We start from the raw sequence: 27,649 nt of genomic DNA, 5'->3' as shown, positions 1-27,649 counted from the left end.
AGTGTCCTTACTGCATTTATTAAGAGCAAAAAATATTGAAAATAATTGAAAGTCATTTCAGCTAAATTATAAAAACTAGTGAAAAAAAGCACAGTGAACCTAAAAATAAATAGAAGGATATAATAAAGATGACAGCAGAAAATAATAAACTTGCAAGCAAAAAGCAAGAGTAACAAAATTAAAAGGTAATACTTAAAAATACTAAGAAAATAAACTTCTAGCAGTAATGATTAATATTAAAAAAGAAAAGTCATAAAAAACAGTATTAGGAATGAAAGGTGAATATAATTATATACATAGTAACATTTTTTTTGATCATAGAAAATTTCTGTGACAATTTCAAATATATTGGAAACATTAATAAATGGATAATCTTCAAGAAAAATATAAATTACATAAATGACATAAGAAAGAATGAACAAGCTAAATAAACCAATGCCATTAAAGAAATTGAATCAGTAATTGCAAGTCTGGAACTTCCTCTCCCTCCAAGGTCACAGACTTAGTTGGTTTTACAGTCAAACCTTACCAAATTTTTAAACATCTGAAGAAGAGATATTCCCTCTCTTATACAAATAGTTCTGAAAAATAGAAAAAGAGGGAAGTCTACCCAATTTACTTTATGAGACTAATAAAACTTTGATTTAAAAAGTCATACAACAAGATAAGAAAACAAAATCACAGACCAGTCTACCTAAGAAAAAGGATGCAACTTAAGGTTCTCGTCAAAATGGAGCAGTAGGAACTAGATTTAATTTCCCACCTGATGCAACTAAAAAAGCAGACAAAATGTAAGAAACAATGACTTTCAAGACGTTAGACACTAAGTAACGAAGGATAATAATTCCTGAGAGAGGGGAAACAAAATAGGTGAAAATTACAATTTCCCAAGTTTACTGTTTGGGTAAAGTTCCCAGGCCATGGTGCAGGGAGAGAGAACCCAGGGAAAGTTCAGAAGTCTTTCTAATTTAAGGAGGCAAAGGTAGGAGTCTGGGTAAGCCAAGGCATCACAAATTCACACAGTAGATTACCAGAGAGGAAGGAGTGCCACGGAGAGAACTATGAAGATCTGCTGAGCATCCACCTCGAGTATTTAGGTGAGTACTGTTCAGCACAGAGTGAAGAAACTACCCAAGGCCAAGAAAACAACCAGTTTAAAGGATCAGAGAGAACTGACAGCAGGAGAGATACAGTGCCTGCTCCCAGACGCAAGAAAGAAAACTTCACAGTGCTGAGGGCATAGATTAGAGTTCTAAAAAGGGTCATGCCTCAGTAGTGGGGAAAAATTAACCCCAGACTAAAATGCTGCTTTTGTCCTACCTAATAAAGCTTAAAAGCAAGACCAGAAAGCTCAAACTGTTTTCAAGTAGTATAGAAGCATCTAAGAACAAAGCTCAAAAATATTTATAGGAATACAAAAATATCTAACACCTAAAAAGGTAAAATTCACAATATTTGGCAGCGAATCAAAAATGATCAGGGATTAAAGAAAGCTGCAAAAACCTGACACAGAAAATGACACAGGTGATAGATTTTGTATATAAGAACAATTAAAACAGTTATTATACTGCATTCCATATATTCAAGAAACTAAAGGAAAGTTAAAACTTGTTAAATAGAGATATGAAAGATATAGAAGGACATAAATTGAACTGCTAGACTTGAAAATTGCAAAGTATGAGATAAAAATACACTGGGTAGAATTAAAAGCAGATTAGACATCACAGAAGAAAAGATTAAACAATCTGAAAGATATAGCAATAAACTCTATTCAAAATGAAACACACAGAGAAAAGAGACTGAATAAGAATGAGCAGAGCATCTGTGAACTGTGAGAAAACTCCAAGCATTTAAATTTAAGTGGGAATTTCCTGGGTGAAGGCTGAGGGTGGGAAATATTTCAAGATATGCTAACCTAATATTTTCAAAATTTGATGAAATCAGTAACTCATAGATCCGAGAAGATCAATGAAACCCAAACACAAGAAATATGAAGAAAACTGAACTAAGGCACATTATAATCACATGGCTCAAAACCAGTGACAGAGAGAAAAATCTCAAAAGTAGCCAGAGAAAAGAGACATTATGCAGTGAAACAAATGTATAGATCACAACAGATTTCTCATCAGAAATAGTGCGAGAAGACAGTGGACCAACATCATGAAAGTACTGGAAAAAAAAAAGAGCCATTAATCTAGAATTCCATACTCAGTGAAAATGTAGACAGAATGCAGACTCTTTTGGACACCAATTTGGCAGTTTCTTGAAAAGCTAAATACTTATCGTATGAGCCAGCCATTTCACTCCTAGGTATTTACTCAAGAAAAATGTAAAACATATGTCTATACAAAGACGTGTACATAAATGTTCATAAGAGCTTTATTTGTAATATTCAAAAGCTGGAGAAAACCAAAATTTCCATTAACAGATGAATAGATGAACAAATAGTGGTATATCCATACAATGGAATTCTATTTAGCAATAAATAATAACAAACTATTCATACATGTTAAACATAGATTTCAGGGACTTCCCTGGTGGTTAAGAATCCGCCTGCCAATGCAGGGGACACGGGCTCGAGCCCTGGTCTGGGAAGATCCCACATGCCGCGGAGCAACTAAGCCCGTGAGCCACAACTACTGAGCCTGCGCTCTAGAGCCCGTGAGCCACAACTACTGAGCCCACGTGCCACAACTACTGAAGCCCACGCACCTAGAGCCCATGCTCCACAACAAGAGAAGCCACTGCAATGAGAAGCCTGCGCACTGCAACGAAGAGTAGCCCCCGCTCGCCGCAACTAGAGAAAGCCCGCGCGCAGCAACGAAGACCCAATGTGGCCATAAATAAATAAATAAATTTATATTAAAAAAAAAAAACCTACAGCAAATGTCACACTTAAAAGTGAAGTTTTAGGAGCATTTCCTCTGAAGTCACTTCCTTTAAACATTGCACTGGAGACCCTAGCAGTGTAAAATGATAAAAAGTGAATAAGAAAAAGAACTAAAAAGGAAGAGGCAAAACTGTTTTTATTTTCAGACAGTATGCTTATGTACACAGGGAGTAGAAAAGCAAGAGACTTTACAAACAATTAGAAATAAGAGATTTTATCAGCTGGCTGGCTACAAAAATCAATATGCCAAAACAAAACAAGACAATAACAATAACAAAACAATACTTTTCCTATACACCTGTTGTAGTTAATTGGAAGGTACAGAAAAAAAAAAACTCACAGTTGCAAAAATTTCTCCAAGGTACCTTTTTAACTAAAAAAGTAGAAGATCTTTATGGATAAAATGACAAATATTTTCCTAAAACAGTTAGAGAGGTTTACTCTGTGGTTTGAAAGACTCAATATTTAATCCAAAGATTCGATGCAATTTCAAAAACTCCAACAGGATATTTGTCAAATTTGACAAGCCAATTCTAAAATGTATATGTTAGAATTAAGAATAACCAGGGGAGAAGATGAGAGTATTTTCTCTGTGGATGATAAAACATTATAAATCTATCATAATCAAGACAGAGAGGTAATAGCACTGAGAGATATAAATAGACAAACGGAGCAGAATAGAGAGCTCAGGCACTGATCCTCACAAATATAGAAACTTGATATATGACATAGGAGGTATTACAAATCAGTGTGGCAAAGATGGGCTATTTAATAACTGATGCTGGGATATTTGGTTATCCATATGGGGAAAAAAATAGACTCCCTACATTGCCCTATCCACAAAAATAAATTCCAAGTGTTTTAAAGACCTAAATTTAAAAAAGTAAAACACCAAATTTTTCAGAAGAAAATACATAAGAATATATTATGACTTTGGAGTCAAGAAATGTTTTTAAATAATATTCCAAACCATAAAGGGATAGAAACACATCAAAATCTAAAACTTCTATTGTATATGCTGAAAAGTACTCTAAGTGAAAAACACAAGCCATAGCCTAAGAGATTTGCAACCCAAATAACAAAGGACTATTATCCAGATATATAAAGAGCTATTAATTAATAAGAAAGGAACACCCAACATCAAAAAAAAAAAAATCAGTATCTACAGGAATTTATAAAAGAGAAAAACCAAGGTCCATTAAGCACACAAAAACTGTTCAGTTAGTTATCAAGGAATAAAAACTGAACCAATGAGATGTATTTTTACACACTTCATACTGGCAAGAATGCAGAGAAAAGAGCATTTTCACCTGTTGCTGGAAGGAGGGTAATCTGGTCCAAACATTTTGCCCATTGTTTATTTTGGGCAGGATTTTCACAGTATCAAAATTGAAAACTTGCGTACTCTGTGATCTTCCAATCCTGCTAATGAGAGAAACTTGTATCCTTTCAAAAGAGAAAGCCCAGAGAATGTTTATGGCAGCACTGTTGGCAAATGCACAAAATGGAAAGCAATTTAAATGTCCATCAAGAGGAAAACATAAATTTTAAATGAGGTATTCTCATACAATATAGTATCATAAAATAATTAAACTGAATGAATTAAAGGCATATAAAAACACAAATAACTAAGGCTGAGTATAAATATATTGCAGAATGATATATTTTGTAAAGTTCAAGAATACAAAAAAAGCAATATATGGCTTATGCATAAAAACATATGGGAAAATTATAAAAACTTTGAAAGAATGATAAACACCAAATTCATGATAATGATTACATCTGGGGAGGGGAGGGAGGGCAATAGGATTGGGGAGCACAGGCAGAGGCCTTCAGCTATATCTGTAATGCTTCTTCTTAAAAAAATTATAGAATACATGCTGCAAAATGTTGATATTTGATAAAGCTGGGTTGTGGAATGCATGGGTGCTCTTTGTTATTCTCTATAGTAGTGAGTATATTTTAAGTATTTCATTTTTTTAAATGAGAGAAGCTTAAGATTATATATCCATCTAGTGCAAGACTGGGATTTGAACTTAGGTAGTCGAACTGCCTAGTAGCCTTGTTACTCCATATGGCCTCTCTGAAATTGGCATTAGATGACATAATATGTATATATACATATATATATATACTATAGACATGTATAGATATAAATATAGTATGTGTATGTATATACACACATATATGTACTTAGCATATTTAGTACTTAGCACATTGTGTGACACATCAAAATCATTCAATAAGTGGCAGCTATGATCACTGTATTAGTACATTTTGTGTCTCTTGCAATTATATGTTTATATATATGTAAAATGTGTATTTGTTTTAGACCTGTGTCTTACATATTCTTCTAATACCCAAATTCTCATAAGAATCATGTCAATGACAGCAGAACAATGATGGATTTTAATCCTCAGCATGGCTTGCCAGATTCTATATGCCTTCAGGATGAGTTATAGAAATTGTGAAGGGTAAAATAGGATTCATTTATTTATTCGACAGCACTTATTGAGTACCTATTTTGTCCCCCAAACTGAGGATTCAGTAACAAAGAAGAAAAAAAGGAAACAAAATCCCTGCCCCAGTGGAGTAGCACTGTCCAATAGAATATAAAGCAAGCCATATATGTGATTATATTATTAACAGCCACATTTACAACATTAGAAGAAATGGATAAGTACAATTCTAATAATATATTTTACTTACTCTAATACAACTGAAATTTTGCCATTTCAATATGTAATCGATATACAAATGTATTAATCATATAGTTTACATTCTTTTTTTTGTACCAGGCTTTGTAATCCAGAGTGTATAGTACATTTATAGCACACCTCAGTTCATACCAGCCACATGTCAAGTATTCAGTAACTACTTGTGGCTAGCGGCTGCAATACTGGGCAGTGCGTTTCTAGAGGGTGTAGTAAGATGAAAAGTAATTCAAAAAACATGCAAGTTGAGGTCAGTGGTAAAAAGCAAGGGAAACGGACAGTGTGCTTTTAAATAACAGTCTGGGGTAACAGTAGTGGGGTGGACATACTTTATATTTAGGAAATGAATTTTGAGGAAGTAACTTTTGAGCTGAGATCTGAAGGATGAGAAGGAGCCAGCCACGAAACAAAAGAAGAGAAGTAAACTTTACTGAAATTCTCCTATGCTTTTATAATATGGCAGGCAATAATGTTCTTAAAGAATCACTCTGTGCCGAAAGAGGACCTCTAATGCTAATAAATAAATAAAGATATAAATAGTCGTCACTAAAATAAACTAAGATTTTGGTTTTTCTTAAACAATACGAGTTAAGCATCAGACTCTTTTCTGATGAAATAACAGGTGATACATACATGATCTGTATTACATTTGGATATAAATGAAACTTTACATAATATTACATAAATGCTTCCAAGCAGCTTAGACAACTCACCTTTGGACCTTGCACTCCAAGTCCCAATGGTCCTCTAGGATCTGTAGGTCCTATCTGGCCTACTTCTCCCTAGTGAGGTAAGAGTATTTGAAGAGTATTTGAATATAGTAGCAAAATAAAAATAATATATACCTACCTTTGATCTCCTAAGAGCAAAACATATCAGCAAAGTAAGATAAAACTGAGTTTCATATGCTCTATTCACATATGTGTGTGTATATGTGCATGTACCTATTCAAATATAAATATATTTCAGGCAAATATATATATATATATTTGGAAAAGATAGGCAGTTATATTCCAGAGCAACTAGAATTGACACATGAGAAGCCAAGGTTACTGCTGATCAAAAGCAGTATCATAACCAGAGAGAACAACCTGAGCTTTCACCATTGAGCTCAAATCAGAAATCTCAAGGACAGTAACTGTATTCTACGGAGCTACTTCTCACATGGGACTCTCGAAGGAATCTACGGAAAGGGAGGTACTTTCAGAGGAGTATTTATTTAATAACGATCAGTGATTCTTTGAAGCAACATTAAGGACAGCTGGTTAAATAATAAGTGTCATGCCTCTCCCCAAGGGATAAATAATAGTTCTAATTTAGAAGGTAATTTGCTTCCAAGTTCATAGAAAAAGTTTTATTTGCTAGGTTATTTCTGACTCCGTATCTTTATTTTTTTATTTTTAGAAATTTATTTACTTCTTTATTTTTGGCTGCATTGGGTCTTTGTTGCTGCGCGCAGGCTTTCTCTAGTTGCGGCAAGCAGGGGCTACTCTTCGTTGCAGTGCGTGGGCTTCTCATTGAGGTGGCTTCTCTTGTTGTGGAGCATGGGCTCTAGGTGCGTGGGCTTCAGTAGTTGTGGCACACAGGCTCAGTAGTTGTGGCTCGCGGGCTCTAGAGCACAGGCTTAGTAGTTGTGGCGCACAGGCTTAGTTGCTCCGCGGCATGTGGGATCTTCCCAGGCCAGGGCTCGAACCCGTGTCCCTGCATTGGCAGGCGGATTCTCAACCACTGCGCCACCAGGGAAGCCCCTGACTCCATATCTTTAACTAAACGTTTTGGTTGTTGGACCTACCGTGGGACTGTTAGTGAGAATGAAAACTAGCCAGCCCACAGGTAACCTCTACTGATATTACTGCTTGAGTTTCTAGAACAGGATCTCACAAGTAAAAGTAATAAAAACAATAAACTAAGACGGTGTAAATATAGTCCGCCACCTTGGTAGCCACTGGTCTGTGCCTGTGGATTTGAAACTGAGTCCCCATAAAATTGAGTTCCTCTGTTGAGTTTGTGATTAACCTCTCTATCCAAAACTTTATTCCATTTCTTGTCTGCCCTGTTCCCCTTAGGATTGAATAGTATGAAAGAAAAAGGGGGATTGAAATCGAGCAGGACCCTGTGGGGCCCTCCCAGGTACAAAAGCCCCTCCATTTCCCCCATTTCTTGTTTGTAGAAAACGGCTTTAATTTCCTGGGCCTTCCCTGAGTTCTAAGGAGCAGGCACAGGCAGTTACTAATTAGTGAAACGAGGGAATGCAAAAACAAAGGAAGGGGAGTTAAACAAAAAAAGTAATGACAATAGTTCAGCGATAAAACAGAGTACTAGTTCCTCCATAAGGGACAGACATAACAATCTGATGAATATCCCTGAGTTGTTCTTCAGGAACTAAGATCCCCCTCCACCGCCTGCCTCTTGTTTATAGAAGCTTGGCATCTCTGACTCCATATTGTACCTACCTGTTCTGCTGCTTTAACCTCTGAGTCATAAGCCATTGCTCAGCCCTGCATGTAGACATGTTAATCACTAAAGGGACTCAGGTTAAGATTTGTGCAAACAGTCCCTTACTCGAAACTTACCTCCCATGAGGAGATAAGGAAGTATGAACAAAAATAACGATTGTCTTATCAAGATTTATAGGAACATCAGGGACAGACTCAGGTCAACTGAAGTCAACTAACCAAGAACAAAATGTTTTCACTACCCTCCTCGGACCCTTGCCGGCGCCCAGATATCTGTGGTCGCCCTTCCCTTCTTGATCTTAACTCCCTCCTGCTTCCCCCTTCCCTAGCATAAAAGAAACTTGAATTCTACCCCAAATTAAGATGGTTCTTTAGAACATTAGTATGCCATCTTCTTGGTTTGCTGGCTTTCTGAATGAAGTTGCTTTTCCTCTCCCCAACACTGTGTCTCTCGACTTATTGGCCTGTAGTGCAGCAAGTGGTATGAGCTTGGACTCGGCTGCAGATTCAACCAATCTTGGATGGAAAATATTCAAGGAAAAATATTCCAAAAATATCCAAAAGAAAGACCTGAATTTGCTGCATGCTGGCAAATATTTACATAGCATTTACATTGTATTTGGTATTAGCAGTTATCTAGAGATGATTTTTAAAATACAGGAGGATGTGAGTAGGTTATATGCAAATCCTACACCATTTATATAAAGGACTTGAGCATCCTCGGCTTTTGGTATAGGGCAGGGGTGGGAGTGCTGGAATCAACCTTCCAGCAGATACTGAGGGATGAATGTGAAAGCTTCTAAGAGCATAAAGAATACATATAACATTTTCTAAACCATTAGGAATACTAGTACATTTTGCATTAAATAGAGATCTCTCATTTTTAAGTTCATTTCCTCTGCTGCCTTCCAAATGCAGTGGCCACTGACCAGAAAACAACAATCAGAATATAGATAGATTAAACTCTTCTCTCATTTAGAAAGTTACCTTGGGACCAGGTGAGCCTTGTCCTGGGGGCCCTTGTGGACCAGGTGGACCAATAGGACCTTGGATTCCCTTTAAAATGAAAATTTAAAAAATAGTATTAGTGAAATTAAGAAGAAATTTAAATAAGAGTAGTTTCAAATCCTCTAAAGTAAAAGTTTAGTTCACATCCCATAATTGATTACTTATACTCAATTAATACTTGTTGAATGGGTGGCAGAGGCTGCTAGTAGAACCATAATATGCATTCTACCATTTTTCCATAGTGAGAGAATTTTTAACTGGCCTGCATGGCTGCCTAGAATAAAGACCATATTTCCTAACCCCTGTTGCAGCCAGATGAACTGGATGCTGGCCAATGGGATGTGAATGAAGTGATCTGGGCAATTTCTGGTTCATGCTAAAGGAAGGATATGCCTTCTCTTTCCTTGTTCCCCCTCCCCCTTGCTGAAGTGAAGACATAGTTGCTATCCTGGATTATGTGGATGAGGAAAGCACCCTTGGAATGTCAGACTAACAAGAATGAAGAAACCTGAAACTCTGAAGTCCCTGACGAATGGAGCCAACACACCAGCTTGGAGTTTTAAATAAGAGAAATAAAAATTCCATTTTATTAACCTATTTCACCTCAGTCCCATGCAGGCAAACCTATATCCTAGCTGTACCAAGCAATATCTATCAGGATGTGAAATTGAAAATTTGACCTAGGCTCTAAGAAGCGATAGCCTGCAAACACCAAACTGAAGAACGGTCTAATACTTGACTCTCATTCACATCGTGGGTATAAAAAGGGAGAAGAGACAGGATGTAATAAGGTCTTCTTTGGAGAAAATAGTCTCATAAAGTGTTTTCCTTGGAGAAAATGGAAGGGGTTTGGCTTGCTTCTCTCTTTACCACATTCTAGACAGGGAACGTTAATGAAACGACTTGGAGACCTTGATTTTTATTTTTGGAACACAATGGACCAGTGTCTGACTCATGCCTGAGAAAGTTAAAATGGGCTGTGATAGCCAGCAGAGGGCTGGGGTGGGATCAGCCTGTGCATCCAGAGTTTGTCAGTGCTAAGGACACACGAGTTTTTTTTCTGTGGCCCAGATGTACTCTAGATGCCTGGAGTTGACCTGGAACTGCTTTGAATCCTGTCCAAGAGGACCTAGAAGAGTAATGGAACTCCAACAGAGAGAGTCAGTATAGAGTAAAGCCCCGGAAAAGCAGAGGCTGATGGGGAGAAACAGCTGGAGGGAAAGAGTCCTTCATCCATGTCCCAGGAGGGGCAGTCGCAAGGGCAGTGCAGGAGCCCCACCAGGAAGAGTGTCAGCATCAAACATCTGCCAAGACCAGAGGACCCAAAGCCATCTGACAATAGACCAGCCAAGAAAGCACCTCCATGCCTCTCCCATCCTCCCATCCTTGATTCAGCCTGGGAGGGTAAGAAGCACATTCCATCCCACGGACAGCAGATTCTCCCTGCAGCTCGTACAAGATAAATGAAGATTAAAAGGAAGATTAATACATTGACTAGATAGTTTTTATTAGACAATTAGAACTGATTTGAAACTTAGAGGTGATCCTATAACTTATTACTACCTAAAAGTGATACGGAAAGTCTGTAGCCTGCTGGTAATTTTTTTCTGTGGTAAGAAAAAGAAAAAACTTTACCCACTGAAAGAAATTTAAAGTGATGATGAGAGAAAAAACTAAGATTTTGTTTTGTTTACACCCCACAGGCCATGATTGTGCAAATAATGGTTACAGATACATGATTATTTTATTACAAATGCTATCCCATTTTCTCCAGCTAGATGATACAGCTGTTTGTTCATTTTTAAACTGTTGATGAAGATGGAGCAGTCTAAACAACTTAAGGAAGCTAAGATTCAGTATTTATATTGAACCATTATAAGAAGGAATCCTTCCTGACTTTTACAACAGTCCACAAGTAGCATGTAAGACCCCCCCAAAATTCAAAGGATATGTGTGCATATACGTGTGTACACAGGTATATGTGGTTATTTATATTTCGATTCACTTTTAAGAGATTTGAAGTAGTCAGGCCTCCAAATATTCAGTGAAAATCTGCAGGCCACTTGAGAAATACTGTACACATGTTGCTGGAAACAGAAGTTCCCCCAGAAACAGATGAGTGGGAAAATTAATGTCTATAAGACAAATGGGAAGATCTAATTATAACAGTAATTCAATGGGTAAACATGTTAAATTAAGGATGAGAAGAAAAATGGGGAACTGCCTGCATAGAGGTTAAATTGAGGTAGAATTTAAATCATTTGTCTTAAAAAGGTAAACAAATTCTTTTCTTGTTCAGTTTACAAATGACGCATTCCATTCAATTTCCTATCCAGTAGGGGCCAGCTCCATATGGTCACATATACCGTAAAAGGTTTTTTCTCTTGGAAGAAAAGAGAAGGGGGTGAGAAAACAAAAGTCAGAGAGGTCTTTTTTTCTTTTTCTTTTGTTTTCTTTTCATGCTGTAGAACAACAGCTTCCACCAAGAAACAGTATTAAAGGCATCAGGGAGTTGCAGGTGGGAGGTCCAAGATTCACAGGCCATCTGGAAAGGCTTGGCTTTCTTTGAACCTCATTTTCAGCCTCACAGTGGTGACTCAGCACCAGGAACACCACAAGACCCAGGATGTGACAGCGCTGTCACTTCCAAGATCAGAAACTAGCTGAAACGGTTTTGCTGAAACCAGCAAAAAAACTACAAAGTCTGAGAATGCCTGGCAGCATAGTCAAACCATGATCCTTGTGTAGTCCAAACAAACCAACTCTTAATTATTATCTAAATATTATCTAAATATTTATCCTGGCTTCTTCTGCACCCTAATCCACCTAATGTATTATACTAGCACCTCTACCAAGGGGAAGGAAATAGAAAAAGGAGTAATCCCCAACTTGGCTGTTGCTTGGATTAACAACAATAAAAATACTGATTAATGAGAATACGATTAAAAATAAACTCAGAGTTAATGTCAACAGTGAGATTGGAGTTATCTCCTTTTTTATCCTTCCCTTCTCTCACTACCCTAGATAAAGGAAGTACTATTTGTTTGCTAAGCAAGAGAATAATTCAAACCATAATCATAAATTTTAATCAAACTGTTTTGCCACTTTCTACACAGGAGGACATTGAGCATAAATTTTCATTTGTTGGTCACTTTGATTAAATGAGATTATGTAGGTAGATAGTACTGTTATATTATCTTCACATTATTTCTTTTTTTTAAAATTAATTAATTAATTAATTAACTTTTGGCTGCGTTGGGTCTTTGTTGCTGCGCACCGGCTTTCTCTAGTTGCCGCGAGCTGGGGCTACTCTTTGTTGCGGTGCATGGACTTCTGATTGCGGTGGCTTCTCTTGTTGCGGAGCACGGGTTCTAGGCACACGGGCTTCAGTAGTTGTGGCTCGCGGGCTCTAGAGCTCAGGCTCAGTAGTGGTGGCACACGGGCTTAGTTGCTCCGCGGCATGTGGGATCTTCCCAAGCCAGGACTCGAACCCGTGTCCCCTGCATTGGCAGGCAGATTCTTAACCACTGCGCCACCAGGGAAGCCCTCTTCATATTATTTCAATCTAACAAAATTGCCTTGCTTTTCCAAAAGTTGTGATCAGAAGAATTTGGAAGTCATTCCAGCCATAAGTTTAGACATAGCCTCACAGATCTTTCCTTTGTTCTGACCGAGAGGGACCAAGAGCCATCTGTAAACCCTATCTGTGGTTTGCTTCTATTCAGGAACAGTGCCCCCTCAGTAAAGTGGTTCCCTCTGATCCTGGTCCTTGTTTTAAGTTTGATAGTTTTTTAGATTGCTACGTGGCTGGGGGTGGGAAACACTAATCTACTGGCATCAGAAGAGAGTGGGATTTCAACATTCATAAAGCTTCAAGGGGAAAAACACACACAAGCTGACAGGTAAATAAATTGTCGCTGCCAAGGGAAACTAAACATAGTGCTCCAAACCTCTTGTCCTGTAAATTAGGCTTTAATGTTAAAAGTCACAACACCAAGAAACATACAATTTAGTTTTTAAGTCTTTAGAAGTTCTAAAAACTAAAGTCTCATGAAACCATCATATCCTTCCCTACATGCACGTTTGGATATATATTCCATTGCAATTTCACTATCAAATGCTCTTAGAGCAGTTTGCAGTACTGGCCTTCAGTGAAAACCAGGTTTAAGCCAGAATGTTCTGTACAAAAGGGAAAGAGAGAAAGCGTTGATTACCTGTTCCCCTTGACTCCCAATTCCGGGGATGCCCATTGGTCCTTGGGGTCCCACAGGTCCCATATCCCAGTGTGTAGAAAATAAAGTCAGAAGTATAACAGCTAACCTCATTATTTTCTACTATGCTAATCTTGAATTATGCTGGATTAAAGTCTATCTTTAAACCATAAAGAAGCTCCACATGGAAAGTTAGAAAGCACCGTTCCTTTTAAATAGTTTGTAGTTCAAATTTGCCAAAATAGTGAATGATGTTTTCACTATTTGGTCTAAACTGGTGACTCTTTGCCCCACTTTATATTTATTTTTCACACAAGAACCCAGAATTCCTGAACTGTTATTATAATGACACAAACACTTCTTGTTAGGATCATAACAGAAATATTTAGAAGTATAAAATTCATAGGGTGCAAGAAAATAAATATTTGAGAGAGAAATTAAAGGAAAATATTTTTCAAATTTCTAAATACCTTTTCCCTCCAAATCTTACTAAAATGCATTTTTAAAATTAAGAAATTATCTAAGGTAAGTGCAGCAAAATTAAGGAACCTCACCTTCTCTTTCCATGAATAAATTTGGGAAATAAAGTGAGAGTTATCAGTAAGAAGAACAGTATCATTCATCCATTCTCTGTGTGTTTCAACAAATATTTGTTGAGCGCTCATTACGTGCCAGGAACTGTTCCAAACACAGGGAAACAGCCGTGACCAAAACAGTCAAAACTCTCTTTCCTCATAGAGCTTTCATTTTTGTAGAGGAAACAGAAGATAATAAACAAGATGGATAGAAGAAATAAATAGTATGTTTAATAATGATAAGTGCTAAGGAGAAAAATAAATGGAGGAAAGGGGAGACAGCTGCGGTCTTGGAAAAGCTGACCAGGGATGGTCTCACTGATGAGAGGGAATGAGCCAGGTAGAAACTTGGAGGAAAAGCATTCCTGGCAGAGCAAACATCCAGTGCAAGGGTGATGCCTGGCACATTCCAGAAATAGCAAGGAGGCAATGTGGCTGGAGCTAGTGAGCACGAGGGGAAGTGGTAGAAGATGAAGTCAGGGAAGCGTGGCAGTGGGCTCAGGCAGAACAATCAGTAGGGTGTTTTAGGCCATAGTAAGAATTTTGGCTTTTCTCTGAGGGAGATGAGAAGCCACTAGAGGGTTTTGAGCAGAGGATTGAAAGATCTGACTTAGTCTTGAAAGGCTCACTCTGGAAGCCGTACTGAGAACAAACTGAAGAGATGTCCCTGTGAGAGATGATGGGGGCCTGGACCAGGCTGTTGAGTGAAGGTGGTGGGGAGTGCACAGATCCTAAATAGATTTTGAAATTAGAGCCAACAGGATTTGTTACAGATTGAGAGTACCCTAGGATGTTTTTGAGGTTTGTGGAAGAATAGACTTGTCATTTATTGACAAGGAGAAGACTGAGATGAAGCAAAGTTGGGGGAGGGTATAACAGGAGCTTAGTTTTGGACATGTTAAGCCTGAGATGCCTAAAATAGACATCCAAATGGAGGTATCAAGTAGGCAGGAGGGGCCTGAGCTGGAGACATAAATTTGGGAGCCCTCAGTATATAGATGGTATTTAAAGCCATGACTGGGTGAGTTTACAAGTAGATAGGGAAGAGAGAAGGTTCAAGGACTGAGCCCTTTGGAGGCTCCAAGCATTAGAGGTCGGAGAGATGAAGAACAACCAGCAGTAGAGACTGATAAGGTGCAGCCAGAGAGATCAGGTGAAGAGATTGTTTCAAGAAGGTGACGATCCTAGCAGAGGACGCTACTGATAGGTCAAGTAAGTTGGCAACTGAGAATTGACCACTGGATTAGGCAACATGAATAAATACTCTTATTTTAATGTCAGTTGTATTTAGACTACATCAGCGTTTACAAACTTTTTCTTAAACAGTTGGATAGTAAATATTTTATGCTTTTGGGTCATAATAAGGTCTCTTTCATAACGAATGATGGTGTTTTGGTAGTACAAAACCAGCCATAGACAATACCCAAATGAACAGATGTGCCTGTGTTCTAGTACCACTTTATTTACAAAAACAGGCAGCCTGCCCTGTAGTTTGCCAATGCCTGGGCTAAGATAAATATGTTTTTATGAACAAAAGCACATCATTAGATCCTACTTTATATAATATTAAAAACCTGAACCTGTCATTAAGACATGTCCTGGCATATGCTTCTCAGTGTTTCACTTTGTGTCACTCCCTAGTCTAAATAAATATCATGGATGGAAACATGTAAAGGACCAAGTTGTACTTCAAAGCTGGGCTATTCTGATTCAGAACTTGATTGCTTATCATGTGGCAGACAGTGCACTAAATGCTTTTCATGCTTTATCTCATTTAATCCTCACAACAACCCTCTGAAAGTAAGCATCTCCATTTTCCAGATGAGGTTAAGTAACTCCCAGTCACACATCTGACAGATGGCAGAAGCAAGATTCAAGTTCACTCCCCCTAACTCCAAACCCAACTCATATCACTCTTCTGCAAATATTCAGTAAAATAAGAGAGATCCTCTTTGGGGTATTATTACTTACATTTAATATCTATATTAAAGCTACTTCCTTGTGCTGCAACAATTGTGCATATTTGAGAGTCCTTATCATAGAGGTGTTTATCTAGCCACTTGAATCACAGAATATAAAAGAATAGGAAAGGAAGAAAGGGGAAGGGAAAGGGAAGACAGTATTGATTTGGTAAGGGAATAGCAGATGAAAGTTTTGCAATTACTATGTGATAATGTTCTGATATTTAATGTGTTTTCTTTGCATGAGCTCCAGATGTAAAACCACAAATGCCATGTCAACAACACCTGGATAAGTTAATTTACTAAACTCATAACACAACAGTTCTCTTGTACTCAGTACTCCAAAGGAAGAAAGAGCACCTTACATATTTTTAAGGTACTTTGGAAGTGGAGTTACACCACCAGTGCTGAGCTATTTGAACCAAGACTTGTATGACATCTAAAATTTGTATAATTCACTATTTACCACTGTCTCTACTATTTAAATACAGATGCCCAGAAGAGACAGCTACCAGTAAATAGTAAATAAAAGAAGTAAGTAATTCAAGTAGAAATACAACACCCAAGATAATCATCAATGTCAATCGTTATTTTAATATAATATATAATATAATGATATGCTTAGATATTGACATATAAATGACTCCAAACTGATTTGAGTTCTCTGTTTTTTGCACATTTCTTATATCTCTTCCCCTTCTGGCAGCTTTCCCTTTGCACTGGTCGTTAAGGCCTTTATAATTAACTGGATACCTGTGGTGTATGATCATCAGATTGTACATAGTTCATAAATGTACATACATAAAGGACAATGAAAAAAATAATTGTATTGGCATCCTTTCTATTATACACCCTTTTGCAGTACCTTGTCCCCTTCGATTGACAGGCCTTCTAATCCTTGTGGGCCAACTGGTCCTTCAGAACCCTTTTCACCCTGAAAGTATATGGAAGGGATATCAACGCACTAATAAAATTCAGGATTTTAAAACAGTTCAAGCATTCAAAGCATCTAAATTCACGGCTAACTACAAATGGGTAATTCTAACTCCAAGATTTGTAAATTGCCAAAGAAAATTAGCCTTAACATTCATAAATAGAATCTATCCAAGCAGAACGCCTGCAGCATCACTAAAGTTGGAAAAGCGCTCCATTCCTAATATAATCAGATATATCTGGAAATGGGAGATCTGATCAATCACATATTATAACTAACAGAATCAGTCTTCCATTTCCTCAACATTTCTATAACTGAATCCATTACACAATGAAAATTTGTCTCTCAGCGTATGAAATAATATTTGCTAAGATTGAATTATTTATTACATGTTTTATACCAGAATTTATAATCATTTATTGAAAACTTAGTTTTAGAAGAATTCATGGAAAATCTTCTTGGATATGCTTCTAGAGTCACATGAACTATGTGAATAGCTCTGGTTGTAATGTAATATCAATGAAGTCATAACACTGTGCATTTGTATGAAAAACAAGCCATGTGATCAATCAGAAATAGCACACATTTCATGAACCGAGAGCAAAATCAAAGAACATTCGCAGGAAACCTAGGAAACAGGAAAACACACCTTAATGTCCTTCTATATTCATAATTTCTTCACTTAAGCCCTACGTCATTGCAAAGTAGCCCCAAGAAGAACATACAGAAAACTCCGATTTGGTCTTGCTGGTTGGGGAGTGAAGTATTCTGACTAATGGGTTCTTCTGATTGTTACCACAGAGTATATTTGTGTCCAGTCAACCCTAAAACAACACTGAATATAATGAGTTCTTTCTTTGATGAGTCAGAGTGGGTTATTATGAAGGAGTGTATCATTATATCATACAGTTGAAACTGTCACTAAGACATGCCCTGAAATACGCTTTGCAGTGTTTCATTTATTCCTTTCTCACTTATTTCTTATTTTTTAAACCCCACAGATTATAAGGAGAAATAATTCTGGCTACTGAATTTTCAGGTTGTTTGGGCTACACATAAATAGAAATTTACTATGTGCCAAAAAACAATTCAAGAAATTATGTATTATAAAACTTTCTGAAATGCAGTGCCAAATTGCTGGCCTCTGCCTTCTGATGATGATATTTTGGTTAGTCAAGAGCATAAGTAATGTCCCCTTCATCCAACATATTATTTCCATTTACTATAACGAATTAAAATTTGTTAGTTAACAAGGGCTTCTTTTAAAATTCAATCCAGCAGTTACAACTTCGTGTGAATTATTTGTTTTTAACTAATTGATTTCCCTTTAGTTGAGATTTAGGTTTCTCATAGATAACTGAATATTGATCATGGTGGAAGAGGCTGAAAATGAGAAGCAATTTTAGAGTGTGAGGCCATACTGAAAAGGTTGGATCTCAGTGACTCGACTGAATGACTGAAGTGGAAGGTCTTAGACACTTAGAAAGCAGCACATGCTTCTCTGGGTAGTGTGTATGCATGCATGTGTCTCTGGGGGAAAGATTTTAGAAAAGAAGGAAAAAGGACCCCAAAGTTTATCCTTACTTACTCTGAAATTTTCTTGATGCTGCCCAAAGTGTCTTGGAAAATCATTTCCTAGGTGGCCTTTAGCAAATGAGCCATATATTATGGGTAAAGAGTCTAGAGCAGGGATCAGCAAAGTACAGACCATTGGCCAAATTCAGCCCACTGCACGTTTTTTGTAGATACAGCTTTATTGGAACACAGCCAAGTTCATTTATTAATACATTGTTTAGGGCCGCTTTCATGCTGCAGCAGCAGAAGTTAAGTAGGTGCAACAGATACCGTATGGCTCACAAAGCCTAAAATATTTACTGTCTGGTCCTTTACAGAAAAAGTTTGCCAAGCCCTGGTCTAGAGGAACCTGAGCTCCAAGAATTACATATGGGAGGCAGTGGAAACATTTAAATTCTCAATTGCCAGGTAAAAGGTAGGTCTTGCATAACATTTTGCTCCTTCTGGTAATATGGTAACTCCAGTTCCCTCCACCCACCCACATTCCCTTTCTTATGTTAGTGGCAGTACTATGACAAATTGTTTTATTAGACTGTTTCCTCTGTACGTTTCACAAAACAAAGCTGTGGGTAAAGCTTGGTATAGCCACATTCAATAACTTAATTTCTGGGCATAAAGATGCTATTTATCACTGTGACTTTAATGACTACAAACTACTTTAAGAGATTTCTCTAATTTCATATGCAGTAATTATATGAAGAAGTAGCCTTTCAGTTACTTAGTTATATTTGCAAATGTCACTATAGCTTCATGTTAAGGGGAAATTTACATATTACTTTGTTTAATAGGGTGAAGATGGTCAGGAGAATACTTGACCTGGGATAATTGGCTAGGACACATTTTTTTAAATTTGTAATTCATGACCATGCAATACGAAGCATTTTTCCTCAGTGTAGAAGGTGTTGTTGTTGCCTTTGGTCCTGGAGGTCCTTCTCCTGGTAAGCCCCTCTCTCCTGGTGCTCCCTCAGGCCCACGGGGACCCTGGTTAGGATACGAGGGGATGAGGAGCAAGAGAAAAGAGAGAGAGAGAGAGAAAGAGAGAGAATGGGAGGAGAGGGAAGGGAGGAGACAGGAAGAAAGAAAATGGTCATATTTCAGTTCACATGGGCATAGTCCTGTTCATGGGATTAGTGAGAATCCTTCTAGTAAACTCCATACTGATCAGTAGAATCATAGAGTTGTGAAGAATAATATTCTCATTGTATTAAATACTTGTTCCATTTGATTGGCATAAGACGTTCTATTCTGGTGTTCTCACATGGGAGGAAAATGGAAATTAAGTGATGCTTCAGAATAAGGATGAGGAAATCAATCCTATGAGGAAAGGCTAAAAATCTAGGACTGTCTGGCCTGGAGAAGGGTGTGAAGTGATTAATAATTTAATTAGGTATCAGGGGAGCCCTGTGAAGAAATCACTACACAGCTGTTTTAAAGCCCTGAATTCTATTCATATATTGTTTTAATTTCCATCCTGATAAATTTAGATTCAAACTTGAATTCTTTCAGGAACTGGTTGAATCCACTGGAGGTTTATGTGCAAGTAGGAATCGTGATAGAATCATTAAGGAGGAACAGGATTTTCCATCTCGGTGTTTAAAAGTAAGAAGCCCATGTGGCTATTCCTTAAAAAGGCACTCAGATAGGTGAGGACTTCTCACATAAGGCAAGAAAAACAACACAGTCCCAGGCTTTGAAATGGACTGACAGGAAACATACTCATTGAAAAATAACAGCAAAATAGTCACTTAAACCTGGAATTTTAAAAGGTTATAAAAATTTCCCCTCTTTCTTCTTGGCCAGAAGGCAAAAAAAAAAAAAAAAAAAAAGTAGAAAAGGGACTAACAACAAGAATTGTAGAAGCATGAACTGGAGCTTTTCCTCTAATGGACCTAGAAAGATAATTAGGGCTTTCTTGCCAGGGCAGTAAATCTTTGATGGAACAAGGTCTACTGTGTTGCCCAGAGCCCCAAAGCCAGCCCGCTGCAGACACTCTGAGTGATCTTGGGACTCAGTATACAGTAATCCAGGGTAATTTAAGAGATACTTTCTACTCAAGCCTGGTAGCAGAACTAGGATACAGCATTATGCTCATAAGTGACTGATCACAGCTACAGATTTGTGAGAGAGAAAGCTAACTGTATCCCATATTTAATTTTTTTTGCCTTTCCCTAATACTGTACATTTAAAAGAGTCTTCTTTAGTATTTGTGCATAGCCAATTTAGTAAAGACTTTAACTGAAGGAAAAAGCTAGCATTTAATTCAATTTAAGTTGCTCTGCTTGTGGGAAAACTAGCTTTTAACCATCCAAGACCTTAATCAAAGCTCTAATATCCATGACAGCTTACTCCAATGTTAGAGCAATTAACGAGGGGGAAAATAAACATAAGCGTGACAACTAGATTGCAAACTAAACAGACAACCCCTAGCTAATATCACACACGATACCAAAAATATTAACAAATTATTCTTCTTCCCCACCGATATGACAAATGAAACTAATTCAATTTACATTGAATGCAAAGGAATCTTTTTCCAGTCCATTCCATTTTTTTTTCCCCATTCGTTCAACAAATGTTTACCAAAAGCCTGGTAGGTGCGAGTCACTGTGCTAGGGTCTGAAAACAGTAGGCAGCCCTGCTCCCTGTCTCATAAAGTTTACAGTCTTGCATGATAACTAAAAGCAGATTTGGGTGTCATTTGCACTGAGGTTCAAGCCCCCGCTCTGCTACATATTAGCAATGTGATCTTAAGCAAATAATTCAATCTCTCTAAAGTTCCGCATTGAAGTTCCGCATTGTCATCGGAATGGTGGTAACAATAGTACCTACCTCAACCACACGTGTTAATATAAAGATTAGCTCAGAGAGATTTAAAGCTCTTACATATTAAGCACTCAATAAATATCTGCTATCACTAACAAAATTATTTCCCTTGAATCCTGCAATTGCTAAGAATGTCCTTTTATAAAGTTTTTACAAATTAGGTAATCTCAGAGTGAACGGCTTTATGTTAAGCAATATGGAGAGAGGCATGCTGCACAGAGTAAGCACAGACCCTTCCTTTGTCTCTGCATTTCTAGAATACGTTAGCCAAGGTGAAAATGAAAATAATGAAGGCTTTTAGGAGTCATGTGTTCCAAGCTGCTGAGAACAGCGTTAATGCTTGTGAACAGTCACTTAGGCGCATTAAAAAAAAAGAGTGATTCAAGGTTCAATTACTGGAAACTGTCAGAGTAATATTCTACACCATCAGTATATTCTCAAGTTTTCCAGTTAAACAGTCAAGATGAAAGATGACTGCCAACCAGAGAAGAGAAAGAGAAAGTACTTGGGTTAGATGAACTATACTGTTAATTTATTAAGACGGTACCAACAGATTATTTTTTTTTTAAACATCTTTATTGGAGTATAATTACTTTACAATGGTGTGTTAGTTTCTGCTTTATAACAAAGTGAATCAGTTATACGTATACATATGTTCCCATATCTCTTCCCTCTTGCATCTCCCTCCCTCCCACCCTCCCTATCCCACCCCTCTAGGTGGTCACAAAGCACCGAGCTGATCTCCCTGTGCTATGCGGCTGCTTCCCACTAGCTAGCTATATTGCATTTGGTAGTGTATATATGTCCATGCCACTCTCTCGCCCTGTCACATCTTACCCCTCCCCCTCCCCATATCCTCAAGTCCATTCTCCTCTAGTAGGTCTCTGTCTTTATTCCCGTCTTGCCACTAGGTTCTGAAGATTATTTTTTAAAAGACAAAACTGCTCTGTAAAAAATAGTGTCCTTTTCAAAGGCCATGAGAACTAATTATAGCTACGACATTCTTATTTGGCTTCTAATGAACACTTCTAATTTACAAATATCTAGTGGAAGGAACTAGTTATCAGCTAACAGAGTCTGATCAGAAATACTTTATATGAGACACTAAAAGATAAAATATGACTGTCCATTATCTGATTATCTTCCTTAATAATCTCAATAGTGTGGGTAATCAATAAAAGTGGTTTCAACATACGTTGCAAGCATATGCGACATATAAATATGCTCAATAATAATAAAAATTATCCTTAATATTAAAACAGTGAGATCTACTTTACTTTTAACTTCAAAATAATTATAGTTTTGTTTCAGGGGATATTTTTCACGGATAGTGCTCCGAGTATCCTTGCACAAAAAACAAACAGATCACCCTGAGAGTCTGAATCAATTTATTATTCATGAATCAGTCATCTGTCAGACCAACCCAAAACCAGTGGTAATCATATAATTAAAGAAGGTAGCTGACAGTTCAAAGTTAGGTCATGGAGCTGGAATATTAATTCAGTCGATCAGATTTATTTATCACTGTTATATAAAAAGACTAGTTAGTACTAAACCTGAAACCACTTGAAATGATTCAGGCAAAGAAACAAAGGTTCTTTCAGCAGAACCTTTGTCAGTCCTAAGGTAAGTCTTTATGCCACTTTGAAATAATTAAAAAGCTCTCATTGTTGATTTTTTATTATGACATTTTGGGAGAATATTTTCATGTATTACTTGAGATCCTTCCCATCTTTGTTATGATTTTAGTTCCCAATTAAATCAGAGACTTCACAGTGTCACTCTAATTTGTGTAATTGTGATTGGATAGCAAGAAAACAAACAAGAATTTCATGTTCTGGCAATATCATGAAAACTCTCTAGCTACAAACAGAAAGGCAAGTAATACACATTTTTCTTTAAAATGAAGGCCCCAAAAATCAATAAATAAGGGAAATCACAGGGTTCCGAAACAAAAAGAGCGCTGAACACTAGAGGTAAGCATGTAAGCTGACACTATAACTGTTCTGGGTAAAAAGTGTGGTTGTGTGGTAGGACAAAGTCTTGTAGTCTAAGAGGGAGAACCAGGAGCAAAGACTTTGGCTCACTCGATGGAAAACAAGGAGAAAATTAGAACTAAGATCCGCCCCCCCCCCCCATAAAGCTAGGACCTTCAAAGTTATATATCTTCAATGAAAGGGCAGGGTAGAAAAAAGCCATCCCATAAACACAGTGTTATGAATGACAAGAATCTTGTCTACCTTCACTTGGGCTCTAAATGGGCCCAAAAACTCCTAACCTGGTCCTGTGCTGTGTATGGGTTTGTAGTTTCAAGTGACACCATGTTGGTGGTCTGGGGACACCTTAATCAAGACATTAGCGTCAAGGATGTGCCTGGAGTACATAAGAGATGCAAATGCACACTTCTCTCAAACATGCTCCACACAGAACACTTGGGATTTCACAAGTAAGCCTGGCTGACAATGAGTTCAGATGCGAGAGTACAAAACATACAAGAAAATAATTCTCAGTGAGTAAAAGTGAGCCAATATAATGTAAACTTCCCCAAGGTTGCCAAATAATAGGATAAAATAATAGAGACCAAAAAAGGAAGTATACTTTAATGGTCTTAAGAAAAGAATAGAAATATAAGAAGCAAAGAGGACAGTATAGCAAAAACATATTAGTAAAAAAAAAAAAAAGGCAGATTTTTAAAATTAGCTTTAAGAATTTTTTTAAAATACTCATTAGGTTAAAAATACAAGGTATGATTTAAGGACATTTTATAACCAGACAAAGATAAATTTGTGAATTATGAGTCAGATTTGAGGAAATCACCTTAAAATGCAACTAAATGTCTAACAGAATTTCTAAATAAGTAGAGAATGGAAAAAGAAAATATCTGAAGAGATAACAACTAAGAACTTTCAAAATTGTTGAATTCTCAGATTCATGAAACCCATGAATTTGAAGCACACAAATATATCCATATTTATATGCATCATAGTAGATCTATGGAGACATTCAGTAAGTCCTTCAATGGTGGACAGTAATGGCAAATCCTTACTTGATTAATTGCCTGACCCCCCTCCCCACCAGTTATGGCCATCAACATGACCCTCTCCATTATGAAAGAGTTCCAGCTAGTCAACATATTGATACTACCAGTGTGACTGGCCCTTTCCAGAGAAAGATGACATCAGGCTTGCATGTACCTTTTGCAGGTTGGTCACTCAGCAGTGGCAGTATCCATATTAGGTTTGTTAAAAGGAAGTTTATGTTGATCCTGTGTATAACCTCCATCCCAGCCACTCATTAAAACTGAGTGGATGGTAGTAGAGCTGTGCAAATAGATTGATTGACATCCTGTCTACTTGTTTAGAGCCTTCTTTAAAATGGATGTGGTTTGGTGAACATTCACCTAGGACACAAATATCTTCATACTCTGTGTTCATGAAGAGGACAGGAGTCTATTTCCAGCTAGGCCAGCAAAACATGCTCAGTTTTGTTCTTCCTTTGTCTGTTCATATGGGGCTATAAGTGTGGCTTGTGGGAAAAGTAGCAATGGAGTAGATGCCATGGGAGTCTAAGCCAATTACTCATGAAGCTATTTGTATCTTCAAGAATAATGATGAACTTCTACGACACATAGCCTAGATGGCTTGTGTAACACCCAGTTCATGGTGAATAATTCAACATGGACTTCCCTGGTGGCGCAGTGGTTAAGAATCCACCTGTCAATGCAGGGGAAACAGGTTCGATCCTTGGTCCCAGAAGATCCCACATGCCGCGGAGCAACTAAGCCCGTGCGCCACAACTACTGAAGCCCGCGAGCTCTAGGGCCTGTGTGCCACAACTACTGAGGCCGCGTGCTGCAACTACTGAAGCCCACGTGCCTAGAGCCCATGCTCCACAACAAGAGAAGCCACTGCAACGAGAAGCCCACGCACCACAACGAAGAGTAGCCCCCGCTCGCCACAACTACAGAAAGCCAGCTTGCAGCAACAAAGACCTAACGCAGCCAAAAAAAAAAAAAAATTCAACATGTATGGTCATGTATTGTCCCATGATTAGCCATGCAGTCTCTCCTAGGATCCAGCAGCAAGACAGAGCTGTTTATTAAGTTTATTAAGTTAAAAGTAGGCATGTGGAAGAAAAAGAAGAGATCTTATGCTTGCTTCAAAAATCTCAGGTTCTTTTGGACAGTTCATAAAGACTTTACAGTGAAACTTGAAGCTCACTTTTATTCCCACTTATTCAGAACATTGTGAAAAGATTTTTTCATTTCTGTCTAAAACTTCCCAAATTCTCTGCTGTACTCCCTCTATACATGGCAACCTCTCTGGGCCTGTATATTTCTAGCTGATGCCATTTCGGTTTTCTAGGTTTCCAGCCTCTCCAGTGTAGAACCAGCAGTGTCTGCAGGGAGCTCATATTCTTCTTTCTCAGTGGTTTAGTTTTAAGAGACCTATCCAGTTAGTGGAAACATAGTAGATAATTAGACCAGTGATTTTTCCTTTATATGATGTTCTCATTTTTGAATTAGTGTATCGAGACATTGGTGAAAAGACTGGCCCTCAGATAGTATGGTACCATTTCATTCTCAGAGTACAGCAAGGAAGCACATGTTTCTGTTAATATTATATGTGAGGAACTATGCAATGCAAAGCCCAATTGGGTGAACAACTATTCACAATCAGTTGTTTTTATTTGTACCCCAGCAAGTCAGCTACTGTTCTTTCCTGGGAGAATAATGATTACTTGAAAAGTTAAAAAGCTTCTTATTCCAGAATAGTCATGTTTTATTCATTTCCTCTCCAGCTCTCTTTTGACAGAATTTTTTTTCTTTTCCAACAATAGTAAATATCAAAGCTACATAAGGTAGAAGCTGCAAATAACACAGGTATTACCTGTCTACCATGATCAATTCTAGCTTTAGAGTATACTCACGGGTTAGGTAATGAGCAAGGTCCTTATTCTCAGTGATTTTCTCATGGTTACAGGAAAGTCAGTTACAAAGTATAGACATTAGGTATGAATCTAGATCTCCTATCTCCTAGGAAATTTTGACATATGAGAACTCCTTCCTTCTAGGACAAACTGATTAATCTCACAAAAGATTACAGTAAGAGAGAGCCTGTTGTACATATCCTATAAATATAAATAGATAGATAGATAGATAGATAGATAGATAGATAGATAGATAGATAGCTTTCCCTATTTCAAATGTTAGATAGATAGATAGATATCCCTATTTCAAGTGTTATAAAAAAATAACACTTGGATCTGGTCTTTATTATATTTATCGTCTTTTGTTGTTTAAAAAGATAAAGATGGCTTAGTTTAAACATTTATTCTAACCCAAAAGAGCACGTAAGAACTATATTTGTCCTTTTAATTCCACCTAGAATTTCTTGCTACTCACTGTCTTGCCCGGCTCACCGACACCAATCGGTCCTGGAGGCCCAGCTCTTCCTTCCTTGCCTCTTTCCTCCTAAGAGGAAGAAATAATTGAATGACAGTTTGATTTTTTAAATGAAGAATACACATAGCACAAAATACTCTGGAGATTTCAACAAAGATAAATAGCAAAATTGTCAAACTTTTCAAACTCTTAAAGATTAAAAAAAAATCTAGAGGAGGAAAAATGCCTTGAATTTAAGTGAACAAATTACTCCCAAACGTTCCTCATTCCTTCTTGTCTAAATGCAATTTCAGCTTTCAGAAACGATTACGTAGCAATTGACAGGTCAGACTGTGTACGACTCCTTTTGGTTATTGAAATGACCAAGTTAACAATGCCTGTGCTGTTCTCTGCCCCCTCGCCACCATCCGGGGATGTGTCCCCCGCCCCCCTGCCCTGTTCCATTTCACCTCGCCTTTCAGTTCTGTTTCACATTTCTTCCCCTTCAGAACCCTTCTCCAGTAACTCTGCCAGTATAAACTCCACCTTCCCTGGAATCTCAATGTGCTTATTGTCTAAATGCATTCCATGGTGACACCTGATTACATTCAAAGTGCACTGTTTTGTACTGCTCTCTGTTTTAGCCCTGCGTCGAAGTCTTATTTTCCCAATGACATAGAAAAGCCATTTAAAATAAGCACTTCTGCTCTAGTACATCCTGCATGATGTAGAGCACCCAAGGTTGTTGGGTGTTCTAGTCCGTTCTAGTTCCCTACAAACCTCTCCGTCAACATTTACTTATTCAGTGTCATGGTTCTTCTGGTTTCTGCCCCTCTGTGCTTATTTGATGTGAGCAGGTGATAGTTGACATGTTAAGGTGTTTCACTTCCCAGTAACATTTTTGCATGCCAACATTTAAAAACCATGAAAACTCAACAGAACTAGATGTATGTTGGCAAGAGGGTGGGTATTTGGAGACAAGCAAAGTTTTCATTCCAACCAAATCAAAAAATACATAAAGTATTCTTGTGGTAACTGCCCCTGACCAGGGCATTGCAGTGTCCAAGCATCTAGCCTGTAAGTAACTCATACAGACAGCCTCCTTGCATCCATGAGAGT

At 37.7% G+C, this 27,649-nt stretch overlaps 1 protein-coding gene across 1 annotated transcript in view; it reads right to left on the bottom strand.

The window, feature by feature from the left end:
• Positions 1 to 27,649, bottom strand: part of COL28A1 (collagen type XXVIII alpha 1 chain) — a 153,685-nt gene that overhangs the window by 85,551 nt on the left and 40,485 nt on the right. The window contains 6 exon segments of the mRNA XM_068549808.1: positions 6,319 to 6,386; positions 9,048 to 9,116; positions 13,283 to 13,350; positions 16,680 to 16,749; positions 19,237 to 19,305; positions 26,552 to 26,620. Of these exon segments, the coding sequence (XP_068405909.1) occupies positions 6,319 to 6,386; positions 9,048 to 9,116; positions 13,283 to 13,350; positions 16,680 to 16,749; positions 19,237 to 19,305; positions 26,552 to 26,620 (413 nt within the window).

This window comes from Eschrichtius robustus, chromosome 8, assembly GCF_028021215.1.
Source record: "Eschrichtius robustus isolate mEscRob2 chromosome 8, mEscRob2.pri, whole genome shotgun sequence".
In the NCBI taxonomy this organism is placed as follows: Eukaryota; Metazoa; Chordata; class Mammalia; order Artiodactyla; family Eschrichtiidae; genus Eschrichtius; species Eschrichtius robustus.
This window is presented reverse-complemented; position numbering and strand designations above follow the sequence as displayed.